General features: G+C 37.5%; 1 protein-coding gene across 1 annotated transcript in view; it reads left to right on the forward strand.

The window, feature by feature from the left end:
• IL1RAPL2 (interleukin 1 receptor accessory protein like 2) overlaps positions 1-22094 on the forward strand; it is a 749108-nt gene that overhangs the window by 14673 nt on the left and 712341 nt on the right. Inside the window, exon 2 of the mRNA XM_054719207.1 lies at positions 5508-5694. Within this exon, the coding sequence (XP_054575182.1) occupies positions 5508-5694 (187 nt within the window). The remainder of the gene's footprint in view (positions 1-5507; positions 5695-22094) is intronic.

Consider the following 22094-nt stretch of genomic DNA (forward strand, 5'->3'; position numbering starts at 1 on the left):
CCCCCCTGCTGGCCTGGTCACTCCTCACTGCCCGCCCTGCCGGCCTGGTTGCCCCACACAGCCTGCTGTTCAGTCATTTGGTTGTTCCTCACTACCCCCCCTGCCAGCCTTGTCGCCCCAAGCAGCCTGCTGTTTGGTCGTTACTATGAGGGCATCCTGACTAATTTGCATATTACCCTTTTATTAGTATAGATTTGTTTAAGAAACTCACAGAAGGTTTAGTGGACCTTTTACTAATAATTTGGCCTTCAAGGTTCTGAATTTTATCTAGTGGCTAGTACTCATGGTACCTGGAAATTTTTTCCTGCATTACCAGCTTTCTCTTGACTCATTTCTTTTGCACCTAGGTCAGTATATCCTACCTAATAATATGGTAATATGTAAATTACCATCACTCCGCTACCCACGATTGGGCCAGAGGGAGGTGCAGGGGGCGGGACTCGGGGTGGCCGGAGTAGCAGATTGGGCCGGCAGGATGCTGAGCTCGCATTGCCAGTGGCGGCGCGAGCTCAGCGTCTGTGCCATGGCTGTGCTGCAGCACAGAAGGGGCCTCTGGGACAGCGAGCTCACGTCCCGCCACAGACCATCAAAAGCGGGGGAGCTGGGTGCCTGTCTGCTCCGGCACTAGCGGACAGGCACCCAGCTCCCCCGCAATAGAAAGTGAAAGCGTGTAGGGGACCCTACACGTGCATGATTCAATCATGCACTGGGCCTCTAGTATATATATATATATATATATATATATATATATATATTTTTATATTTTTAAAATATATTTTTATTGATTTCAGAGAGGAAGGGAAAGGGAGAGAGAGATAGAAACACCAATAATGAGACAGAATCATCGATTGGCTGCCTCCTGCATGTCCCCCACTGGAGATCAAGCCCACAACCTGGGCATGTGCCCTGAATGGGAATCCAACCATGACTTTTTGGTTCATAGGTTGATGCCCAACCACTGAGCCATGCCAGCCCAGTGGTCAGTATATCTTTTTGATCTCTTCAGAACTTTGTGGCTCTCTAGTACTAGGCCTATCACCCAACTGACCTGTTCTAAATGCTTTTCTATCAAGTAGTTCTCCTAACTCCATGGCATATCTTAACCCATTACTGCCAGTGTTTTGTTTTTATTATATAGGTTATTGTTCACAATTACTATATTACATATACATTATAATGATTATTTGTTAAATTATGCATAAGTAATCCTAGCAGTAATAACAATTCTAACTACAATATATTAAATATCTATTATGTAGCAGTTGCTGTATTATGTGGGTTTTTTGTTTGTTTTTTAATTAAATTTTATTGGGGTGACATTGGTCAACATGAACATATAGGTTTCATGTGTGAATTTCTAATTTTCAAAATCTGTATATAACGCCATGTTTCTATGGGGCGTGTAGGGGGAAGAGGGTCCTAATATGAGGAGTATTATGTGTTCTATATACTTTATTTTAATAGTTATAACAGCCTGGAAATATCAGGTATTGTAATCATTCCAACTGAAAATGATAAACATGTTTTTGCTCATGGTTGTATAATTAAAAGAACTTCATTTTCCCACCTTCAATGGAAACACCATAAAGGACTTCTTATTCTCATTTTTCAGTTGAGGAAACTGAGACTAAGAGATGTTATGTAACTTACCTAAGTTCACAAAGCAAGGTGAACCCAGTGAATCTTAGTTTAAATTTGGTGCTTGGTTAAGAAACCACTACATTATTATTGATCCCTTATTTAGTCTACCTTGTTTTCTCCTCAGGACCAAATACATTTGGCATAAATTCTTTCAGGGCATTGGACACTCTATCTACTTCTATTGTTGAGACTATTGAACCAAACTTTATCTTCTTGCCTGAGACTTTAAAAAAATCTGGTGCTTTTAGCTTTTGGGTTTTTAAGAGGCTATCAAATATCTAACAAGAGAATGAAATGTTCTTAGATTTGATTCCAACTAGGCATATCTTATGTCTTCAGGTTCTAAGGAAGACAGAAAAGTAATAGCTCACAATCTACATTGAATGATTGGGTTGTTTCTTTTTTTTAAATTACTTTATTGATTAAGGTATCACATATTTGTCATCAACCCCCCCAATTCCCATCCCAAACCCCCCCCCCCGCATGCCTCCCTCCCCCTGTTGTCCGTGATCACTGGTTAGGCTCATATGCAAGCACACAAGTCCTTTGGTTGATCTATCTCCCTTGTCACCACCCTCCCCTACCTTCCCTCTGAGGTCTGACAGTCTGATGGATGCTGTTCTTGTTTATCAGTCTATGTTGTTCATCTTTTCCCCTAGATGAGTGAGCTCATGTGATACTAGGAATACACTTATAGGAACCGAAAATGAGACAAGCAATAATGGTTATGCTGAGAGGCAAATGAATCAGTCTATAGTGAGTTTCTTTCTGGGCCAACAGTTCTTTTGAGTCCCGATTTCTATGTCCAACAGTTGTTTATGTGTACATAACAGCAATGATATTTCAGTTCTGGATGGTGGACAAATGGTGGTAATGCAGGTCCGACCCTCTCTGGTTTGGTCCTGGGCAATCTGCAGTGATGCACATCTGCTGACTGCTAGTATGGCAAGGCATGGTCAGCGTTTTTCATCTCTGGACTGTTTCTCTTCTGTCTTCATGGCTGGAGCATTCCTATCAATTTCTCTCTGTTGCAGGAATCCACATGGTCTCAGAGTTGTTTTCTGAAAATATACAAACATATTCTCAACCAAAAGTTAATAAAGGAATATTTTCTATAAATTTGACTTGCGATCCTTTTTCATTTTTTTGCCCAAACGATTTTCCTTTGGCTTGTTTTGACACCATGTATGTTTTACCTGGGTGTCTTTCTGTTAGCATTACAAATGAAAGTTAATTTTCTAAAGTAAACATTTTCTAGATGTAATTTATTTATAGGATATTTTTCCTTACATGATATTCTTCTACTATCTCCCCTTCTTTGGTTTAAATATTGGGAGGCTTTTGGAAATTTTATGCTGTAATCTTGATAGCTTTTAAATTTTACTTTTTTTGCACTAAAATGTGACTGCTTTAGGTTCATTATATGTTACACAATTTTACCATGAGATGAACTACCAATAAAAATTTTAGTTAACACTTTAGTAACAGCTTTTTTGTCCAGTACAATTGATTTTTCTAGAGTATTTGCTTATTTTGATTGGCCAGTTTAAATTAGTCTGAAAACTTGACTACTATTTTACTGTCAAATTTAATACTCTAACAACCAACTTGTTTTACCCTGTAAATATTAGTGGAGAGGATTATTTGCCTTCTTGAGTAGGCCCTGAACATTCCTGGTGCTAGGCTGGATTTAGATATCATAGACCTCAGTTCCCCGGATCATGGGTGCAAGACGTTTCCATCAAGTCTTGTTGCAGTGAGAGGGCATCTTCTGTCGGCCAAGTCTCTGTTACCTGGGTCCCGATTTGAGCTGGGCATGTGAAGCTGAGCATCCATGGGGGTAGGAGATCTCCCTCATCAGGGGTGAGGGTTCAAGCCCCTGCAAACTTGTGGGGTGAAGGTATGTGCCCCACCTCTGTTGACCCCCAAGTTCTCTCCTGATGGCCCCTATGCGACTGTGCCTGTCTTAGGTTGTTCCTTCCCTGAGGAATCTTACCAGTCTCTGGCTAACCAGCCATCCTCTGGGGCCATTGGGTTGTTTCTGAACATCAGAATGCGAGTGATTTGATAGCATCCTTCTCAGATGACACAGGCATGAGCATAGCCAGTAATTAACTTTTCTAGAAATCCAAGTAGTAGTTATTTTTATTAACTCAGTTTATACCAGTAAATCTAATGGGCAGCAGCAATGTGCCCTCCTGTACTTTGTGTTAACATAAAAAAACATTCAAACCTGTAAAGAACTTTTGTGAGTTTTTTGAGCCAAACTGTCGATAATTGCCAGGAAGCAATATCTCAAAGGATTGGGATAGTGCTCCTGAGAATGGTGGGTTTTCCTCTATATATTGCAATCAAAGGAGGGACCTAGGTGGGTTACATGAAATCCATTGGTGATAGACTAGAGAGGTGGAGAAAGCAAATAGGGAAACCTCTGGGATTGGATAAAAAGTAAAATAATAGACACATACTTAGGTGGGTGCAGGAACATTAACATGGTTACAGTGAAGGAATTTGTGGCATCTGTCCTGATGCCCAGGCACATTAGGTTGTGCCCCAAGGGGTCCTGAAAAAGGGAAGTTATAAGTTACCCAGACATTTCAAGGATATGGTATTATAGATGCAAAAAGACAGATAGGCTCAGTTAAGGTAAAGTTTGACCTTGTCAGTGAAAGATACCAGCCTAGGATGTAACTACCCACAATAACTACTTTTAGTTAAAGTTTAATTTTAGACCATCCTTTGTGGTTACTTTAGGTCTCTGAGTTTGCAATACTTACCTGAGTTTGTCAGGTTAGCATGTGGCCCCTTTCGTCCACATTTGTATGATACCTAGCATTTTGTGAAATTTCAATGACTACTAAGTAGTATGAATACTAACAATGCTTTGAGACCAACATTAAATTATTGATTCTCATGCTAATTCCATCTGTCAGGATTATTATCACTTGATTTTAAAAATACTTGGTTTTGAAATACTCTTGGCACTTTGTTCAACAGCAGGTATCCATTGATGTTCAGAACAAAAATGGTTCTGATGTCTCACCCAAGAAAGAAAACATTTGACCTTCTAAGTCTTACCAGGTTGTTTCTGATTTCTTCTTCACACTTTCCAGTTTTCTTTTTTGTGATTGATATTTTCTGGAGTCCATGTACAGTAGGTTAGGGAAAGGTCATGGTGTATACAAAGTGACCTTATGATAAAATTCAATGTTGAAGCTCCTTTACAATGGATAAAATTAAGCTAGGCTGACAGTTTTCTACTAGGATTTGTCCTTTGTAGGATGCCAGAATTGGACCCCTGAAATATCTCAGTAAACACTGTAAAAACCTATGTAAGTTAACAGGTATCTTCGGTATGTTGGTCTGTTTTTTGGTGTGTATACTATAAAAGTACATGTTGGCTTAGAAATCAATGGCAAAATTAAACAACCTTTGGAATATCTGGTAATGAACTAGCCATAGGGGCAGAGCAGAAATGACTATATTTCTAGTTATAGACTTTCTCGCAAGCTTTTACTATCAGATCTTCAACATAAATTTATTTATTTATTATTAACCAATGTTACCCCAAAAATTAATAAAAATATTTATCCCTTGGAAAGAAGTCTGACCATCTGGTGGTTCAGAAGATGGATATAGCTGTTCTATGTAGCTATCTCATGGTCAGAAATGTCCATATTGGCATTTTGTTTAATATCTTTCTGTCTAACTAGTTAAAGTAGAAAACTGTTCTCTATTTTTTTATGTTGTTTCTGATTTCTCAGTAATGAGCTAAATGGAAAAGTCAATCCTCTTGAAATATATAGTGTACAAATGAAGTTGTAAACACCCAATAAAGTCATTTTGCTATTTCTCTGTTCCTACAGAAACTCGACATATTGCATGAAGGTGTCAATGTCCTTGACTGTTGCAGAGAATGAATCAGGCCTGTGCTACAATAGCAGGATCCGCTACTTAGAAAAATCTGAAGTCACTAAAAGAAAAGAGATCTCCTGCCCAGACATGGATGACTTTAAAAAATCTGAGCAGGAGCCTGATGTTGTATGGTATAAGGTAACTCAGCATGGTGTTAAATGCATTTTGTTAACCTTAAGTCAATAACTGGTTTAGGGATAGGAAAAGGGAGATATTTTATTTATATTTTTTTAGTATTAGATATTTTACTGAGAATTCACCAGATCCATAATTAAATAATACAGAGCTATAAATTTTATATACCTCTGGTTTTCATGCACTTCCATCAGCAGATGTCAGAAATAATCCCACCTTCTGCAACTGATAAGCAATAAGTAAAATCTCTCTTCACTTCAATTAATGAGAGCAAATGGGAAGAGTTAAGACTTAAGAAAATATTTGAATGATGTAGAAATATGATTTACTGTTATGGACAAAGCCCATAATTACTAGTAATAGTACTTACAAAGAATAACAACTGTTATCATGATCTGAATTATGAGAGCCACTGCAGTTAATGCAGAGGAGAAAAATGGGCCCAGTATAGGTTATTTCTTGAACACAAGAAATGTGTTTAGCTAGAAATAAAATTGAACAGAAGAGAGTTAAAGGAAGTATTCATCGAGGTGTGGCATGGGTAAGAAGCTGTGCCACTGAAAACTGGCAAGAGTGGTGTAGGCCTGTCCAGAGCTGTGGTCTTAGTGGCACATATGGACTGTGGCAGATAGAGGGGGGTTGGGAAGGATAAATACTCTAACCCCTCTTAACACCTTCCTTCCAGTTTCCTGCTAGTACCTCCCCCTCTCCTCAATGTGAACTCAAACAGAAATCAGAGGGCAAAAACAGGAGTCAGAATAAATAGTATTCAGCTTTCCTAGTTATAAAGTAGGGCAGACAAGAGCAGAGAATGGATCTAGGGGAAGAAGTAGAGAAATAACCTTACAACATTTAAGCTATGATAGTTTGACTGCTAGCCAGAGGCCCTGCAGTCCTATAATAGGACTGAGCAACCTCTACAAGCTCTGAGCCACAGTGGTTGAAACATGGTAGAGTTTTTAATATGATGACCAAGGAGGTTTTCTACACAGGTGCTGTGCACATTTTTGAAACAAAACATACATAAAATGTGTAATAGGTTGTTTTTATAGGATCTGACAGACCCTTAGTTCCCAGGGAAGCCTAAATCCTAACTTCTACAGCTGCCACTCGTTTTACATTTGGAAGCCTCTCCATTTGACACCTGGAGAACTCAACAATAGATACCAAGAGCATGTCCTGAACTAGAACCTCAAGCCTCTATGAGAATTGTCCTCCCCCTTTTTTATTTTTTAAGGAAGATAAGATTCTCACAGGTAAAAGAAGCATGAATATTATGCTAAGTGAAATAAGACAATCTGAGAGAGACACATATAACATGACCTCACTTATTCGTGGAGTCTAACAAGCAGAATGAATTGACCAACAAAATAAGACCCAAAGCAGGGAGGCATGGAACAGATGGACATACCTTGATCTCAGGTTGAGGGGGACAAGAAGAGATAAACCAAAGAATTTATATACTTACTAGTGGCCTGGTGCACAAAATTTGTGCACTCAGGGGGTGGGTCGCCCAGTCTGGCCTGTATCCTCTAACAGAGTGGGAGCCCCGTGATTGATCGCCCCAAAAAGTTAGGCCCCACCCACACATCCGGGGTTTCTCTATGGATTACCCCAAAGAGATAGGCTGGAGCTGGAGGTCCTGCCTCTGCAGCATGTGAGGGGCTGTGGAAACCCTGATGGAAGCCACGTGAAGCAACTGCTGGGTCCTGCCCCTGCAGTGCACACACAGCTTCAAGCCCCGCCCACCCTGGTGATGGATTGTGATGGCGTGACTGCATAACAGTGTGAGGGCATGATGACCACCTAGGCTTTTATTGGTAATAGATAGGCATAGCCCATGGGCATGGACAATAGGGTAATGAAGACATGGGGTGTGCGTAAGGGCTAGGAGGATAGAGGGAAGGAGGGATAAGGGAGATATAATAAAAAGTATATTTAAAAATAAATTAATTAATTAAAATAAGCATGAAGTTCTTTATGCATAAATATAGAATATTCATAATTTGTTGGACTCTTTATGCCATCATCAGCCTTGTTAGAAATTATTAAATACTTGCTATGTGCAATTCACTGCGCTAAACTCGGTCACTATATTATCTCATTTATATCTCAATGCAACTCTATGTAGTGGGCATGATTATTCTCATTTAATAGAGAAAAAAAGTGAGGCCTAGAGGGATATAGAAACTTGTCCAAAGTTACTTAGCTAACAAAATCTGGTTTGTATTTAAGGATGTGTGACTTTAGAGTCCCTTTCCTGAAATGGGCCTGGGTATAAACCCAACCTTGATCACAGGGATTTCTCTAGGATGCAGCACTATTGCAGAGGATCCCACCAAAATATAGAATAAGGTGGTTTTGTTTCAATTTTATCCTTGAAGAAGAGAGTTTGGCTATCTAAAAAGTTAACATCTAGAAGTAAAATTCAGGACATCAGCCTTCTCTTACAATATCCATTCTACTATTTCTTCTTCTTATCTTTTTGCTAAATTCTTTCTTCCCCTTTATTCACATCTGTAGGTATCACTATTGCCATTGTATGCCATAGCAATTTATTCATTGACAAAGCTTACCCTCAATATTTCTTAGAAATGTACCAACAATGATGAAGCAATCGGATATTCCAGTTATGCCTATATAATGTCATTTAATATTTCTACAACATTTTACAATTGATTAATAATAATAATAATAATAATAATAATAATAATAACAGATATTTATTGAGTACTTACTATATTCCAGGCTCTGTTTTAAGTGCTTTAGTTGTATTAACTCAATCTCTAATACTACTATATGAGACAGGACTTATTATATCCATTTTATAGAAGTGACTGGAGACTCAGAGTAATCAACTGACTTAACAAAAGTCACACCACAGTTTTTGACTTGCAGTTTAGCTAGTGGGCTCATCCTCTTTGTCACTCTACCACACTAATGGATCAGGATAATATACCAGACTCCAAATTTAAATTTAAACAGTACCTGAAGCTCCTAGATAGGTTGTTAACTCAACTTCCAACACAGGTTTCAAGAAAATCTTTGAAAAAAATGTATGGATGTGTTAGGAAAATATTTCCTTTTAGTTAATATTTCTATAATATGCCCTGCTTATTTTGCAGTTGCACATTGCCTGTCAGGCTGAACATGATGTAATTTTGCTCTGTGGAAAGGAGGGCACACTTGTTCAGAGTTCATTTTGGTATACATTCAAAGTTAGAAATGTTTAATGTATTATTTCCAGTGTTTTAACTATGAAAAGCATGTCTTTATCATGATCCTTTTCCAAGTCATCTTTTCAAGTATATGTAATATTTAAACTGGTTTATTTTTCATTTGTTCTGCTTTTTGCTTAGTCTTTAATCATTTTGTATCACTCTCATGTTCTATCATGGTTTCCTAGCCTGTCTGAAATATGTTCTGATAGGCCTTTAAGGTCTATCCTTTTGTGCCTACACATAACCACAGCTGGAAAGGGGAAGATCAGGTGGCACTAGATTGTGTTCATAAAATGACTCAGACTATCCTGGTTGTCCTGGGAATGTAAAAGATATGTGTAAAGGCTCTGTAACCCCTTTATCTGAACTCTATCAGTTAGCAAAAAAGAAATAAGGCGAGGGAATATGCTTTTAGCACTTCCTCCTGATACTCTATGAATGAGGCTTAGACATTAGGACAGAATACTAGTATACAATAATGTTAGCATTTTTATAAAAAATTTTGAAATAAGAGCTCCAGATTATTTTCTTTGTCGAACTAAGAAGAACACTAGAACAACCTCATTATTCACTGAGAACACTTGTCATAGGAGTATTGAATCCCTTTATCCCATTTCTAAACAAAAGAATCCCCTAACTTTAATAAAACATCAGTAATGAAAAATAAGAATGCATACTTTGGGGTAAAACACTCATCTATGTGATTAGTTACCTTGGTTGATAAAAGACTAATGCTAATGTGGCCAAGGCTACCAGTTTGAATTTTCCATTTTCTTGCCCCAACGATCTTAATTTCAGATGTTTGTCATTGGTTATGTGGGATGGATTGGGGCATTAATGGATATTTCAGTTAAAATGTATTGATTACTTTATTTAACTCTTCATTTATTCAACACATTTATCGATTACTTTATTTAACTCTTCATTTATTCAACACATACTGTATGCTAGGAGCCACACTAGAAACTGGGAATAGTGAAGTGACCAAAATACACATATTTCCTTGTTCTCATGGAGGTCAATATATAAGAGTTTCTCCTCAACACTCCAGGAAGGAGATACATCAATTAAGACATCTAAAGAGCAGCTCCTACCCTAACTGGTTTGGCTCAGTGGATAGAGTGTTGGCCTGCGGACTGAAGGGTCCCAGGTTCTATTCTGGTCAAGGGCATGTACCTTGGTTGCGGACACATCCCCAGTAGGGGGCGTGCAGGAGGCAGCTGATTGATGTTTCTCTCTCATAGATGTTTCTAACTCTCTATCCCTCTCCTTTCCTCTCTGTAAAAAATAAATAAAATACATATTAAAAAATAAAGACCAGCTCCTACTTGAAGGAAACAGTATTTGCATCAAGTAAAGGACTGTAGACATACCTGTTTTAAACTGTAGATAGCAGAGGAAGTGACTTCAGAGGAATGACAATGTGAAAGATCCCCTTAGTCTCTCCACCTGAAATTACAAGTTGACCAGGTATGACTCAATAAAGAACTACCTGCTCAACAAAAGGTACACCTAAGAGATCCACACATTGAAGCATCTAAAGTTGGGCAAATAGAAACAAAAAGGTGACAAGGGAGGATAACTCAAACCACCACAGATGTAGCCCTCCAGCCTAGAGGTGACCCCTGGCTCAGCCTGGAGAGGGAAGGAATCCGGCTGTCATGGGCACATTCTTCAGCAGCAAGGTGTAGAGATTTTTGCTGGACAATCCTTTAGGGGTGTGAACTGTGGCTGCTGAGAGGCCTGGGAAAGGACATAGTGCAGGGGTTCTGCTGTGGTTGTTGGCTGTTGGGTGGTCAGTGTTCCAAACAAAGAAACAGAGCCACAGAGCCCTGCTGCCATTTAGACTCCCTCTAAACTCATCTCCTTGGTGTTGGGTTGCAGAGCATATTATCTTCAAATCTGTAGTTTGAGTATGTGGGGAGGGAACCCAGGAAGGTCTGAGGTTGCCTTTATCCAGAGGACAAAACAAACTCCACCATTCAGAATCAGGGCTAAACTAACAGCAGCCACTGAGGCCATCTTTGGGATTTCACAGAGCTGAAAAAAACTTGAGATTCATCGCCATCCACTGGAAAATTGTAGAAAGACCTCTTCCAAAACACCTGCTACAGAAGTGCCAACATACTAGTATACATAGGTATCTAAACAGAGAAGGAGCCCATAAAATTCCATGAATAACCAAGATAGAGAAGCCGTTTAGAAACAAAATTAAAAATCTCCAGAAAGCAAACTGGAACACATGGAAATATGTGACATAAATTGCAGAGAATTCAATTGCAGTTCTAAAAATATTCAATGAGATGCAAGAAAATACAGACAGACAATTTACTCAGAAAACAAATTAATGAACAAAATGAGTAACAAAGAGATTGAGGCTACAAAAGAACCAAACAGAAATCCTGAAGATGAAGCATTTAATTAAGATCAGTAATGAGCTACTGAGCATAGGAATTAGAACTGACCAGATGGAAGAAAGAGTTAGGGATATCAAAAATAGAATCTAGAAAAAAAATGAAAGAGCTCTATGAGAACTATCTGACTCCCTCAGAAAAAGCAATATTAGAATAATAGGCATATCAGAAGAAACAGTGAGAGAGAAGGGAACAGAGATCATATTGAAACAAATAATGGATGAGAACTTCTCAACCTATAGAAATAACTAGATCCTCAAATCCAAGAAGCAAGCAGAACACCTAGTTACCTTAAACTAAAGAGTCCCTCTCCAAGGCACATTGTATTAAAACTGTCAAATATTAATGACAAAGAGAAAATTCTCAAAGCATCCATGGAAAAGAAGGAAGTGGCCTACAAAGGAAAGCCCATCAGATTATCATTGGACTTCTCAGCAAAAACTCAACAAGCCAGAAGAGAATGGAACAAATATTCAAATGACTGAAATAAAGAAATTACCAGGCAAGAATAATATATCCAGCAAAGTTATCTTTCAAATATGAAGAATAAATAAAAACTTCTCCAGACATAGAAAACCTCCAATGCAGGGAATACTCAAAGGAGTTATTCCTTGAAACAAAGAACATACAGTCACAACACTAAGAATAAGATCACAAAAAAATTTACAGCATAAACAGGGATAATTTGCGACAACAAAAACATAAAAGGAGAGGAGGTAAAGGTGTGACCTGGCAAAGGAAGATGCACTCAAAAGAAAATAACAACTACTGTACATCTGCAACTTTATTTTTCATAAACCTAATGACAATTACACACAGCAAAACCCAAAATTGAGAAACATAGCTTAAAAAAGAAAAAAAAAAAGTAAAGAAGTATGGGATACCACCAAACAAAAACAGCAGACCGAAACAGAAAGGAAAAGAACCACTGCAGACACAGAGCTACCAGAAAATGATGAATAAAATGGCTATGGGAAATCATCATACATCAATTAAATTAGCCTAAATGTAAATAGACTGAATTCACCAATAAAGAGGCAGAGAGTAGCAGATTGGATCAAAAAACAAACCATATGCTGTCTTTAAGAGACACATCTAAACTGCAAAGACAAAGGTAGATTCAAACTGAAAGGGTAGAAAATGATTCTCCAAGCAAATAATATACACAGAAAAGCAGGTGTAGCCATATTTATATCTAACAAAATAGATTTCAAGATAACAACGGTAACAAGGGACAAAGATGGACATTCTAAGACATAATACTTCTTAGTATATATGCACGCTATTAGGGAGCACCAAATTATATAAAGCAACTACTCATAGAACTAAAGGAAGAAACAGACCAAAACACAATCATAGTTGGTGACCTTAATACTCCATTAACAGTCTAGATAAACTAAATGGAAATAATTGACATTTACAGAGCTGTTCATCACAGAACATCAGATTATACATTTTTCTCTAGTGCACATGGAACATTATTAAGGATAGACCATATGTTGGGTCACAAAACTAGCCTCAACAAATTCAAGAAGATTGAAATTATACCAAGCATATTCTCTGAACACAATGCCTTGAAGTAAGAAATCAACTGCAAAAAGAAGTAAAGAAACCCACAAATATGTGAGATTAAACAACATACTACTAAAGATGACTGGATCAAATAAGAAATTAAAGGTGACACCAAGACATATAGAGACAAATGAAAATGACAATATGGCACTTCAAAACTTCTGGGATGCAGTGAAAGCAGTAATAAGAAGGAAGTATATATCATTACAGTCCTAGCTCAAGAAACAAGAGAAATCCCAAATAAACAACCTATCATCGCATCTTACAGTACTAGAAAAAGAATAAACAAAATCCAAAGAAGAAATGAAATACTAAAAATTAGAGAAGAATTTAATTAAGTAGACAAGAAACAGTTTATAAAAAATAATACACTAAAGACCTAGATCTTTGAGAAGATTAATAAAATTGACAACTCCTAGGTAGATTCACTAAGGAAAAAAGAGAAAAGACCCATATAAACAAAATCAGAAATGAAAGAGGACAAGTTACCACAGGCATCACAGATATACAAAGGGATATACAAAGGATCATATTAGAATACTGTGAAAGCCTATATTCTAACAAATTCAATAACCTAGAAGAAATGGGAGAGTTCCTAGAAATATATAACATTTCTAAACTAAATCATGATGACTTTTAAAATCAAAATAGACTGATCGGCAGTGAGGAAATTAAAAAAAAAAAACTCCCAAAATAAAAGTCCAGGACCAGATGGCTTACCAGTGAGTTCTACTTAAACATTCAAAGAAGAATTAAAACCTATCCTTCTCAAACTCTTCCAAAACACTGAAGCAATACTTCCTAACACATTTTATGAAATAAACATAACCCTGATAGCAAACCCTGGAAAGAATAACACACACACATACACACAAACAACTGCAGTCCAATATCTCTGATGAACACAGATGCAAAAATTCAAAACAAAATACTAACAAATTGAATACAACAATACATTAAAGCAGTAATACATCACAATCAAGTGGGGTTTATTCCCAGAGGCACAAGGATGGTTCTACATATGCAATGTAATACACCATATTAACAAAATAAAGGATAAAAATTATGTGATCTTATCAATAGCTGCAGAAAAAGCATTCGATAAGCTACAACACTCACTTATAATTAAAACATTCAATAAAATAGGTATAGAAGGAAAGTACTCCAACATAATAAAGGCCATATATGACAAACTATCAGCTACTATTATACTCAATGGCAAAAAACAAAGCATTCATCTAAATTCAGGAACAAGATAAGGATGTCCACTTTCACCACTCTTATTCAACATTTTTCTAGAAGTCCTAACCAGAGAAATAGGCAAGAGAAAGAAATGAAAGTCATCGAAATTTAGAAGGAAGATGTAAAAGTGTCACTTTTTGCAGATGATATGATTCTGTACATAGAAAACCCTAAAGACTCCACCATAAAACAATTAGAAACAATAAACAAACACAGTAAAATTTCAGGATACAAAATCAATGTACAAAAATCCACTGCTTCCTGTATACTAACAACAAAACTTCAGATAAAGTAATGAAAAAAATTAATTTTGCAATTGCAAACAAAAGAATAAAACACCTAGGAATAACTTAACAAAGAGTGTGAAAGATCTATATTGTGAAAATTACAGAGCATTATTAAAAGAGATTGAAAAATACATAATGAAATGGAAAAATATCCTGTGTTCATGGATTGGAAGAAGCAACATATTTTAAAAGGCCATATTATACAACACAGTATACAGATTTAATGCAATTCCCATCAAGATTCCATTGTCATTTTTTAAAGAAATAGAACAAAAAATCATCAAATTTATATGGAACTACAAAAGACCCGAATAGCCAAGACAATTCTTTTTATATATATACTAGGGGCCCGATGCATGAAGATTCATGCAAGAATGGGCCTTCCTTCACCTGGCTGCCAGCACCGCCTTCGCTTTGGCCTAAGGCGCCTTTCCACCTTGGCTCTAGCCCAGAGCCACCTTTCTGCCTTCACTCAGGCCCAGAGCTGCCTTTCCACCTTCCCATGCTGCCCAGAGGCCCGGAGCTGCTGGGGCAGTGCAGAATGCCTGTGTTGTCCTCGCAAGCATCCTGCCCCGCCCCCAGCACCTTCATATGCAAATTAATACACCAACTTTGTTGGGTTAATTTGCATGCTCACTCCTGATTGGCTGGTGGGTGTCGTGAAGGTACAGTCAATTTGCATCTTTCTCTTTTATTAGTGGATATATAGTTTATTGATTTCAGAGAGGAAGGGAGAGGGAGAGAGAGCACAAAACATCAATGAGAGAGAATCACTGATTGGCTGTCTCTTTCATGCTCCCTACTGGGGATGGAGCCCACAACCCGGGCAAATGCCCTTGACCAGAATCGAACCTGGAACCCTTCAGTCCACAGGCTGATGCTCTATCCACTGAGCCAAACCCGCTAGAGCAGGCAATTCTGAGAAAAAAGAATGAAGCCAGAATTGTCACATTACTTGACTTCAAATTATACTACAGAGCTACAATAAAACAACATGGTATTGGCAGAAAAACAGACTCACAGATCAATATAACATAACTGAGAGCCCAAATATAAAACCTCATATATATGGACCAATCAATTTCAACAAAAGAGCCAGAAACACACAATGGAGTAAAGATGGTCTCTTCAATAAATGGTGTCTAGGAAAACTATAAAGCCACATGCAAACAAATGAAACTGGATTACAGTTTGTCCCCATGTACAAGAATTCAAAATGAACTTCATATTTATATATAAGATCTGAAACAATAAATTTCATAGAAAACATAGGCACTACATTTATGGACCTTGGCTGTAGAGAATTTTTTATGAATTTGACCCCAAAGGCAAGGGAAGTAAAGGCAAAAATAAATGAGTGGGACTATAACAAACTAAAAGGCTTATACACAGGAAAAGATACAGGCAGCAAAACAAAGAGGCAACTGACTGAATGGGAGAAGATATTTGCAAACAAAAGCTCTGACAAAGAGTTAATATTCAAAATATATAATGAACTCATAAAATATATAATGATCTCAACACCAAATGAACAAACAATCCAATTAAAAAATGGGCAAAGAACTTGAACAGAACTTGCCCAATAAGACAACAAAAACAGATCCAGAGACAAAGAAGCATCGATCAGACCATCAAGCCTCAGAGGGAAGGTAGGGGAGGGTGGGGGTAAGTGAGACAGATCAACCAAAGGACTTGTATGCATGCATATAAGCCTAACCAATGGACACAGACAAGAGGGGGGTGAGGGCATCAGTGGGAGGTGGGGGGGGGGCAATGGGACAATAAGGACACATATGTAATACCTTAATCAATAAAGAAAAAAAAAAGACATACAAAAGACCAACATATATATGAAAAGATGTTCAACCTCACTAGCTATTAGGGAAATACAAATCAAAACTACAATGAGATACCACCTCACACCAGTTAGAATGGCTATTATCAATAAGACAAGTAATAACAAGTGTTGGAGAGGTTCATGAGAAAAGAGAACCCTCATTCACTGCTGATGGCAATGTAGACTGGTACAGTCACTATGGAAAACAGTATGACAGTTCCTCAAAAATTTATGAATTTAGTTACCATATGATCCAGCAATCTCTCTTCTGGGTATATAGCCGAAAAAGTCAAAATCATGTATTCGCAAAGATATATGCACCCCTATGTTCATTGCAGTATTATTCATGGTAGCTAAGATATGGGAGACAACCAAAATGTCCTTTGAAAGATGACTGGATAAAGATGTGGTATATATACACAATGGAATACATATACACAAAGGAAAGATGAAATACTGCTATTTGTGACAACATGGATGGACCTTGAGAATATTATGCTAAGTGAAATAAGTCAGAAAAAGCTAAGAATCTTGATTTCACTCATATGTGGGATATAAAACTGAAACTCATGGACACAGACAGCAGTGTGGTGGTTTCCAGAGGAAAGGAGGAACTGAGGAAGGGGGGGGAGAGAGAGAGAGACATGATTGGTTTCCTCCTGCAAGGGCCACAACAGGGATCAAACCTGCAACCTGGATATCTTCCCTGACTAGGAATCGAACCCACAACCTTTCAGTGTAAGGGATGATGCTCCAACCGAGTCACATAGGCCAGGGCCAAAATGTCACATATAATTATTTACCTAAAGGTGTCTAGTAAGTCAATCCTGGTTGTCCTTGGAATGTAAGGGATTATTAAAGAGGTTCTATATCTCCTCTATTTGAATTCTATCAGTTAGCAAAAGGAGGCGAAAATACTTATTGGTAGCTATTATCTTTTTATAGATGACAAATCTTAAATAGCTTACAGAGGGTCACTTAGCAAACACATGGCCAATTAGGTGTTCACATCCTGAACTTCTGACTTCTAATATATGTTTTCTTATAACACCACTCTGATTTCTCTGCTATATGCATTATATGCACTCAATCATATCATTGGTATAAATAGAATGTTTTCTCAAAATTGCTATTTCAGAAACAGTTCCTGAAATTCTTCTAAAGGACTCCTTAATAACTCTAAGTGTCTAAAGCAACTCAAATGAACCAGAAATAGAGATTTTCTTTAAGATCAAACTGAAATTAAATAAAAGGAATTATAACATAGGGACCTTAGAGCCCATCTAGCACAACTTATTTCTCATATGTGAGGAAACAGAAGCCAAAAGAGGCTAAGTGATATGCTTAAGTCTAATAAAACCTATTTCTCCTTTTTATTTTGATATTTACAGAAAGCTTGGAGGCAAGCCAAAAGACATGAATGAATATATTTATGTATGTACAGGGTGTCCCAAAAAAGTATACATACATTAACAGCTGATAGCTCAATTTATCAATGAAATGTATTTTAATAAATACTGCCCTTTTGGGGGCATCCTATATATTTAAAAACTGTGATCATTCCACACTTTCCACTAACGAACTCTATATTTATGATATATCATGGCTGTGAGAACAGCACAGCCATGAGCATAACATGACTGTGAGAACAGTTCAATAGTGTTACAGTTCAATAATATTACTGAGTGGCTATGGAAGAGCATGGCTATGAGGTAGCGCTGGAGTGAGGCCTCTCTTTGGCTAGACAGCTTTGCTCTGGTCTGGTTTGCTTCACCTGCTCTTCTTTGGTCTACTGTGTTCTGCACCTACACTGGTCTGCTCTGCTCTGCTCTGCTCCAGAGGGATGTCTTTGATGTTTCAGCTCTGGCCAAGGAAACACATTCTTTTTCTTTTAATTTAAATTCTTTATAGTTTAAAGTATTACATAAGTCTCCTTTTTCCCCTATTGACCTCTCCCAGACCACCCCCACCCCCTAGCACATGCCCTCACCCTCCGCCCCCGTCTGTGTCCATTGGTTATGCTCATATGCATGCATATAAGTCCTTTGGTTGATCTCTTACCCCCTCATGCCCCGCCTTCCCTCATAGGTTGGACAGTGTGTTCAATGCTCCTATATCATTGGTTCTATTTTTGTTCATCAGTTTATGTTGTTCATTATATTCCACAAATGAGTGAGATCATGTGATACTTATCTTTTTCTGAATGACTTTTTTCGCTTAGCATAATACTCTCCAGGTCCATCCATGCTGTTGCAAATGGTGAAAACTCCTTCCTTTTTACAGCAGCATAGTATTCCATTGTGTAGGTGTACCGCAGTTTTTTAATCCACACATCTGCTAAGGGGCACTCAGGCTGTTTCCAAATCTTCGCTATGGTAAATTGTGCTGCTATGAACATAGGGGTACATATATTCTTTCTGATTGGTGTTTCTGATTTCTTGGGATATATTCCCAGAAGTGAGATTACTGGGTCAAATGGAAATTCCATTTTTAACTTTTTGAGGAAACTCCATACTGTTCTCCACAATGGCTGCACCAGTCTGTATTCCCACCACTAGTGCAAGAGGGTTCCTTTTTTTCTGCATCCTCTCCAGCACTTGTCGTTTGTTGATTTGTTGATGATAGCCATTCTGACAGGTGTGAGATGATACCTCATTGTTGTTTTGATTTGCATCTCTCAGATGATTAGTTACTTTGAGCATGTTTTCATATGTCTCTTGGCCTTCTATATGTTCTCTTTCGAAAAGTGTCTATTTAGGTCCTTTGCCCATTTTTTGATTGGATTGTTTATCTTCTTTTTTCTAAGTTGTATGAAGTCCCTATAAATTTTGGAGATTAAATCCTTATTGGAGATAATATTGGCAAATATGTTTTCCCATGCAGTGGGCTTTCTTGTTGTTTTGTTGATGGTTTCTTTTGCTGTGCACAAGCTTTTTATTTTTATATAGTCCCATTTGCTTATTTTCTCCTTAGTTTACATTGCCCGGGGAGCTTTATCAGCAAAGATATTGCTGTTTTGCTGCCTATGGCTTCTTCTAAGATTTTTATGGTTTCTCATCTTATGCTTAAGTCCTTTATCCATTTTGAGTTTATTTTTGTGTATGGTGTAAGTTGGTGGTCTAGTTTCATTTTTTTTTTTTGCAAGTATCTGTCCAATGGGAGTCACATTCTTTAGTCTTTGTTGTAAAGGGAAAGTGTGCTCCCTGAATCAGAGGGGAACTGACTTATATAAACAGAAGTCCCTATCCCTGGCCACTGATTGGTCTGGCCTCATGCAAGTAAGTACTATAAATCTTCACAGTTTTATTGTTCTAAAAAAAGTACTGGAAACTTCACAGTTTCCAATTGATAGGGAAAGCCACGGTTTCATTTGTTGAAATGTAATTTTAAGGACTCCTTTATAAGGCCTGGCTCATACATCAGGAAAAAAAGTGCAAGCGGGAGTTCAGTATGGGAGACAGGTAGTTCAGTGCAGACTTCTCCCTGAAGTTCAGTTTATGTGAGAGCCTCTTATTTAGAACAGCTGCTAAATTCTGTTTTTAAAAATTTGAACCCAGTTAGCTACCAGGAATATTTTGTACATATCCTCTTTCTCAAGGTCCACTATACATAAACATATACACTGAGTGGCCAGATTATTATGATCTCTGGATGGATAGTAATCTGGCCACTCAGTATATATATATATATATATATTATATTAGAGGCCTGGTGCATGAATTCGTGCATGGGTGGGGTCCAGCCAGCCTGTCCAGGGGGAGGGGCATGGGCAGTTGGCCGGCCTGCCTGCTGGTCAAACTCCTGGTCGAGGAGACAATTTGCATATTAGCATTTTATTATATAGGATATACACTGAGTGGCCAGATTATTATGCATTCGGAGATCATAATAATCTGGCCACTCAGTGTATATCTCCACATCCTCCATTTTTATAAAAACGGGTACATATGCACATATTACTCTTCATCTGTTCTCCTTACACATAGATGTATCATCAACACCATTCCATATTTATAATATAGATCTAATTCCTTTTTAATAGTTGTATCATAGTTCATAGGATAGAAATAACCTTGTTTTTTCCAACTATTCTTCTGATGGACATTCATTTTTTCTAGTTGTTTTTTTTTTAAACAGTTACAAAAAACATCTTTGTAAACATACATATATCTTTATATTCATTATCTACAAGATAGAAATGCTCTTTGTTACCACCATTATTCAAACTTGTTTTGGGATTTTTAGCTAATTCCCTATGAAAATTAAATGAAATATGCTTTATAAATATTAAAAAATACAAAATAATATATTTTTTCAGATTATATAATTGTATATAGCAAGAAAACCCAAGAGACTCAAGAGGAACAAAATTAGAATTAATGAGATGATTTGGTAAGGTAGCTTAATAAAAACATATAAAACATTCAACAGCTTTTGTTTTTGCTATAAATAATCAGTTAGACATATAAAAGAGTAAATAAAATTATTCCATTTACAACAATGAAAGAGGGTAAAACATTTTGTAATACAATTAACAAAGATGGGAGGAGACCTATATAAAAATATAACTTTACTTAAGGACATAAAATAGGGTCTAAATTAATGGTGCATCAATGTATTTCTGCATGGGAAGATCTCAGAATTTAAAAAAATTATGTTTTTCCAATTTTATATAAATAATTAACCCAATGTGCTAGAATATCAATTTTTATAATTATATAACATATTAAATATTATAATGCTCATATGGATGAATGAATGAATGTACCAGAATTATTAAGAAAATATTGCCAGGCCAGATTGCTCAGTGGTTGAGTGTCAACCTATGAACCAGAAGATCATGGTTTGATTCCTTGTCAGGGCACATGCCACGGTTGTGGGCTTGATCCCCAGTAGGGGGCATGCAGGAGGCAGCTGATCAATGATTTTCTCTCATCATTGATATTTCTATCTCTTTCTCCCTTTCTCTTCCCATCTGAAATCAATACAAATATATATTTTTTAAAGAAAATATTGGGGAAAAACATTTTTGATAGGGGGCTCATTCTACCTGATACTAAAACAAAACATCAGTGATTAAAATAGTAAGTTTTAAAAAAAAGATAAACAGATCATTTGAATAGAATAGAGAATGCAGAAACAGACAAAAATCAGTATGTATGAGAAATTAACATATGATAACATTTCATTTTAATGGGTATGCAAGGGGGATAATAGTTTATTAAATACAATGTCCACATAATTGACTATCCACTTGTATAAAAATAATTAGATCTCTGAGTCATATAATCCTATGTAATAAAGAGGTAATATGCAAAGTGACAATCACTCCAACACACAAGGTGGCCACCACCATGTGGTCAAAGATGGTTGCCCCCATGTGGACACAAGATGGCCACCACAAGATGGTCAGCCGGGGAGGGCAGTTGGGGGTGACCAGACAGGCAGGGGAGGGCAGTTAGGGGCAATCCAACCAGCAGGGGAGCAGTTAGACATTGATCAGGCTGGCAGGGGAGTGGTTAGGGGGTGATCAGGCTAGCAGGCAGAAGTGGTTAGGGACAATCAGGCAGGCAGGCATGCAACGCTTGGGAACCAGCAGTCCTGGATTGTGAGAGGGATGTCTGAATGGCCATTTAGGCCCGATCCCGTGTGATTGGGCCTAAACGGGCAATCGGACATTGGGATTGGGCCTAAACAGGCAGTCAGAGATCCCTTGAGGGGTCCCAGATTGTAGAGGGTGCAGGCTGGGCTGAGGGACACCCACCCATGCACAAATTTCGTGCACCAGGCCTCTAGTTCTATATAATAAAGGGGTAATATGCAAATTGAC

The sequence above is a fragment of the Eptesicus fuscus genome, chromosome 1, assembly GCF_027574615.1.
Source record: "Eptesicus fuscus isolate TK198812 chromosome 1, DD_ASM_mEF_20220401, whole genome shotgun sequence".
NCBI lineage: Eukaryota > Metazoa > Chordata > Mammalia > Chiroptera > Vespertilionidae > Eptesicus > Eptesicus fuscus.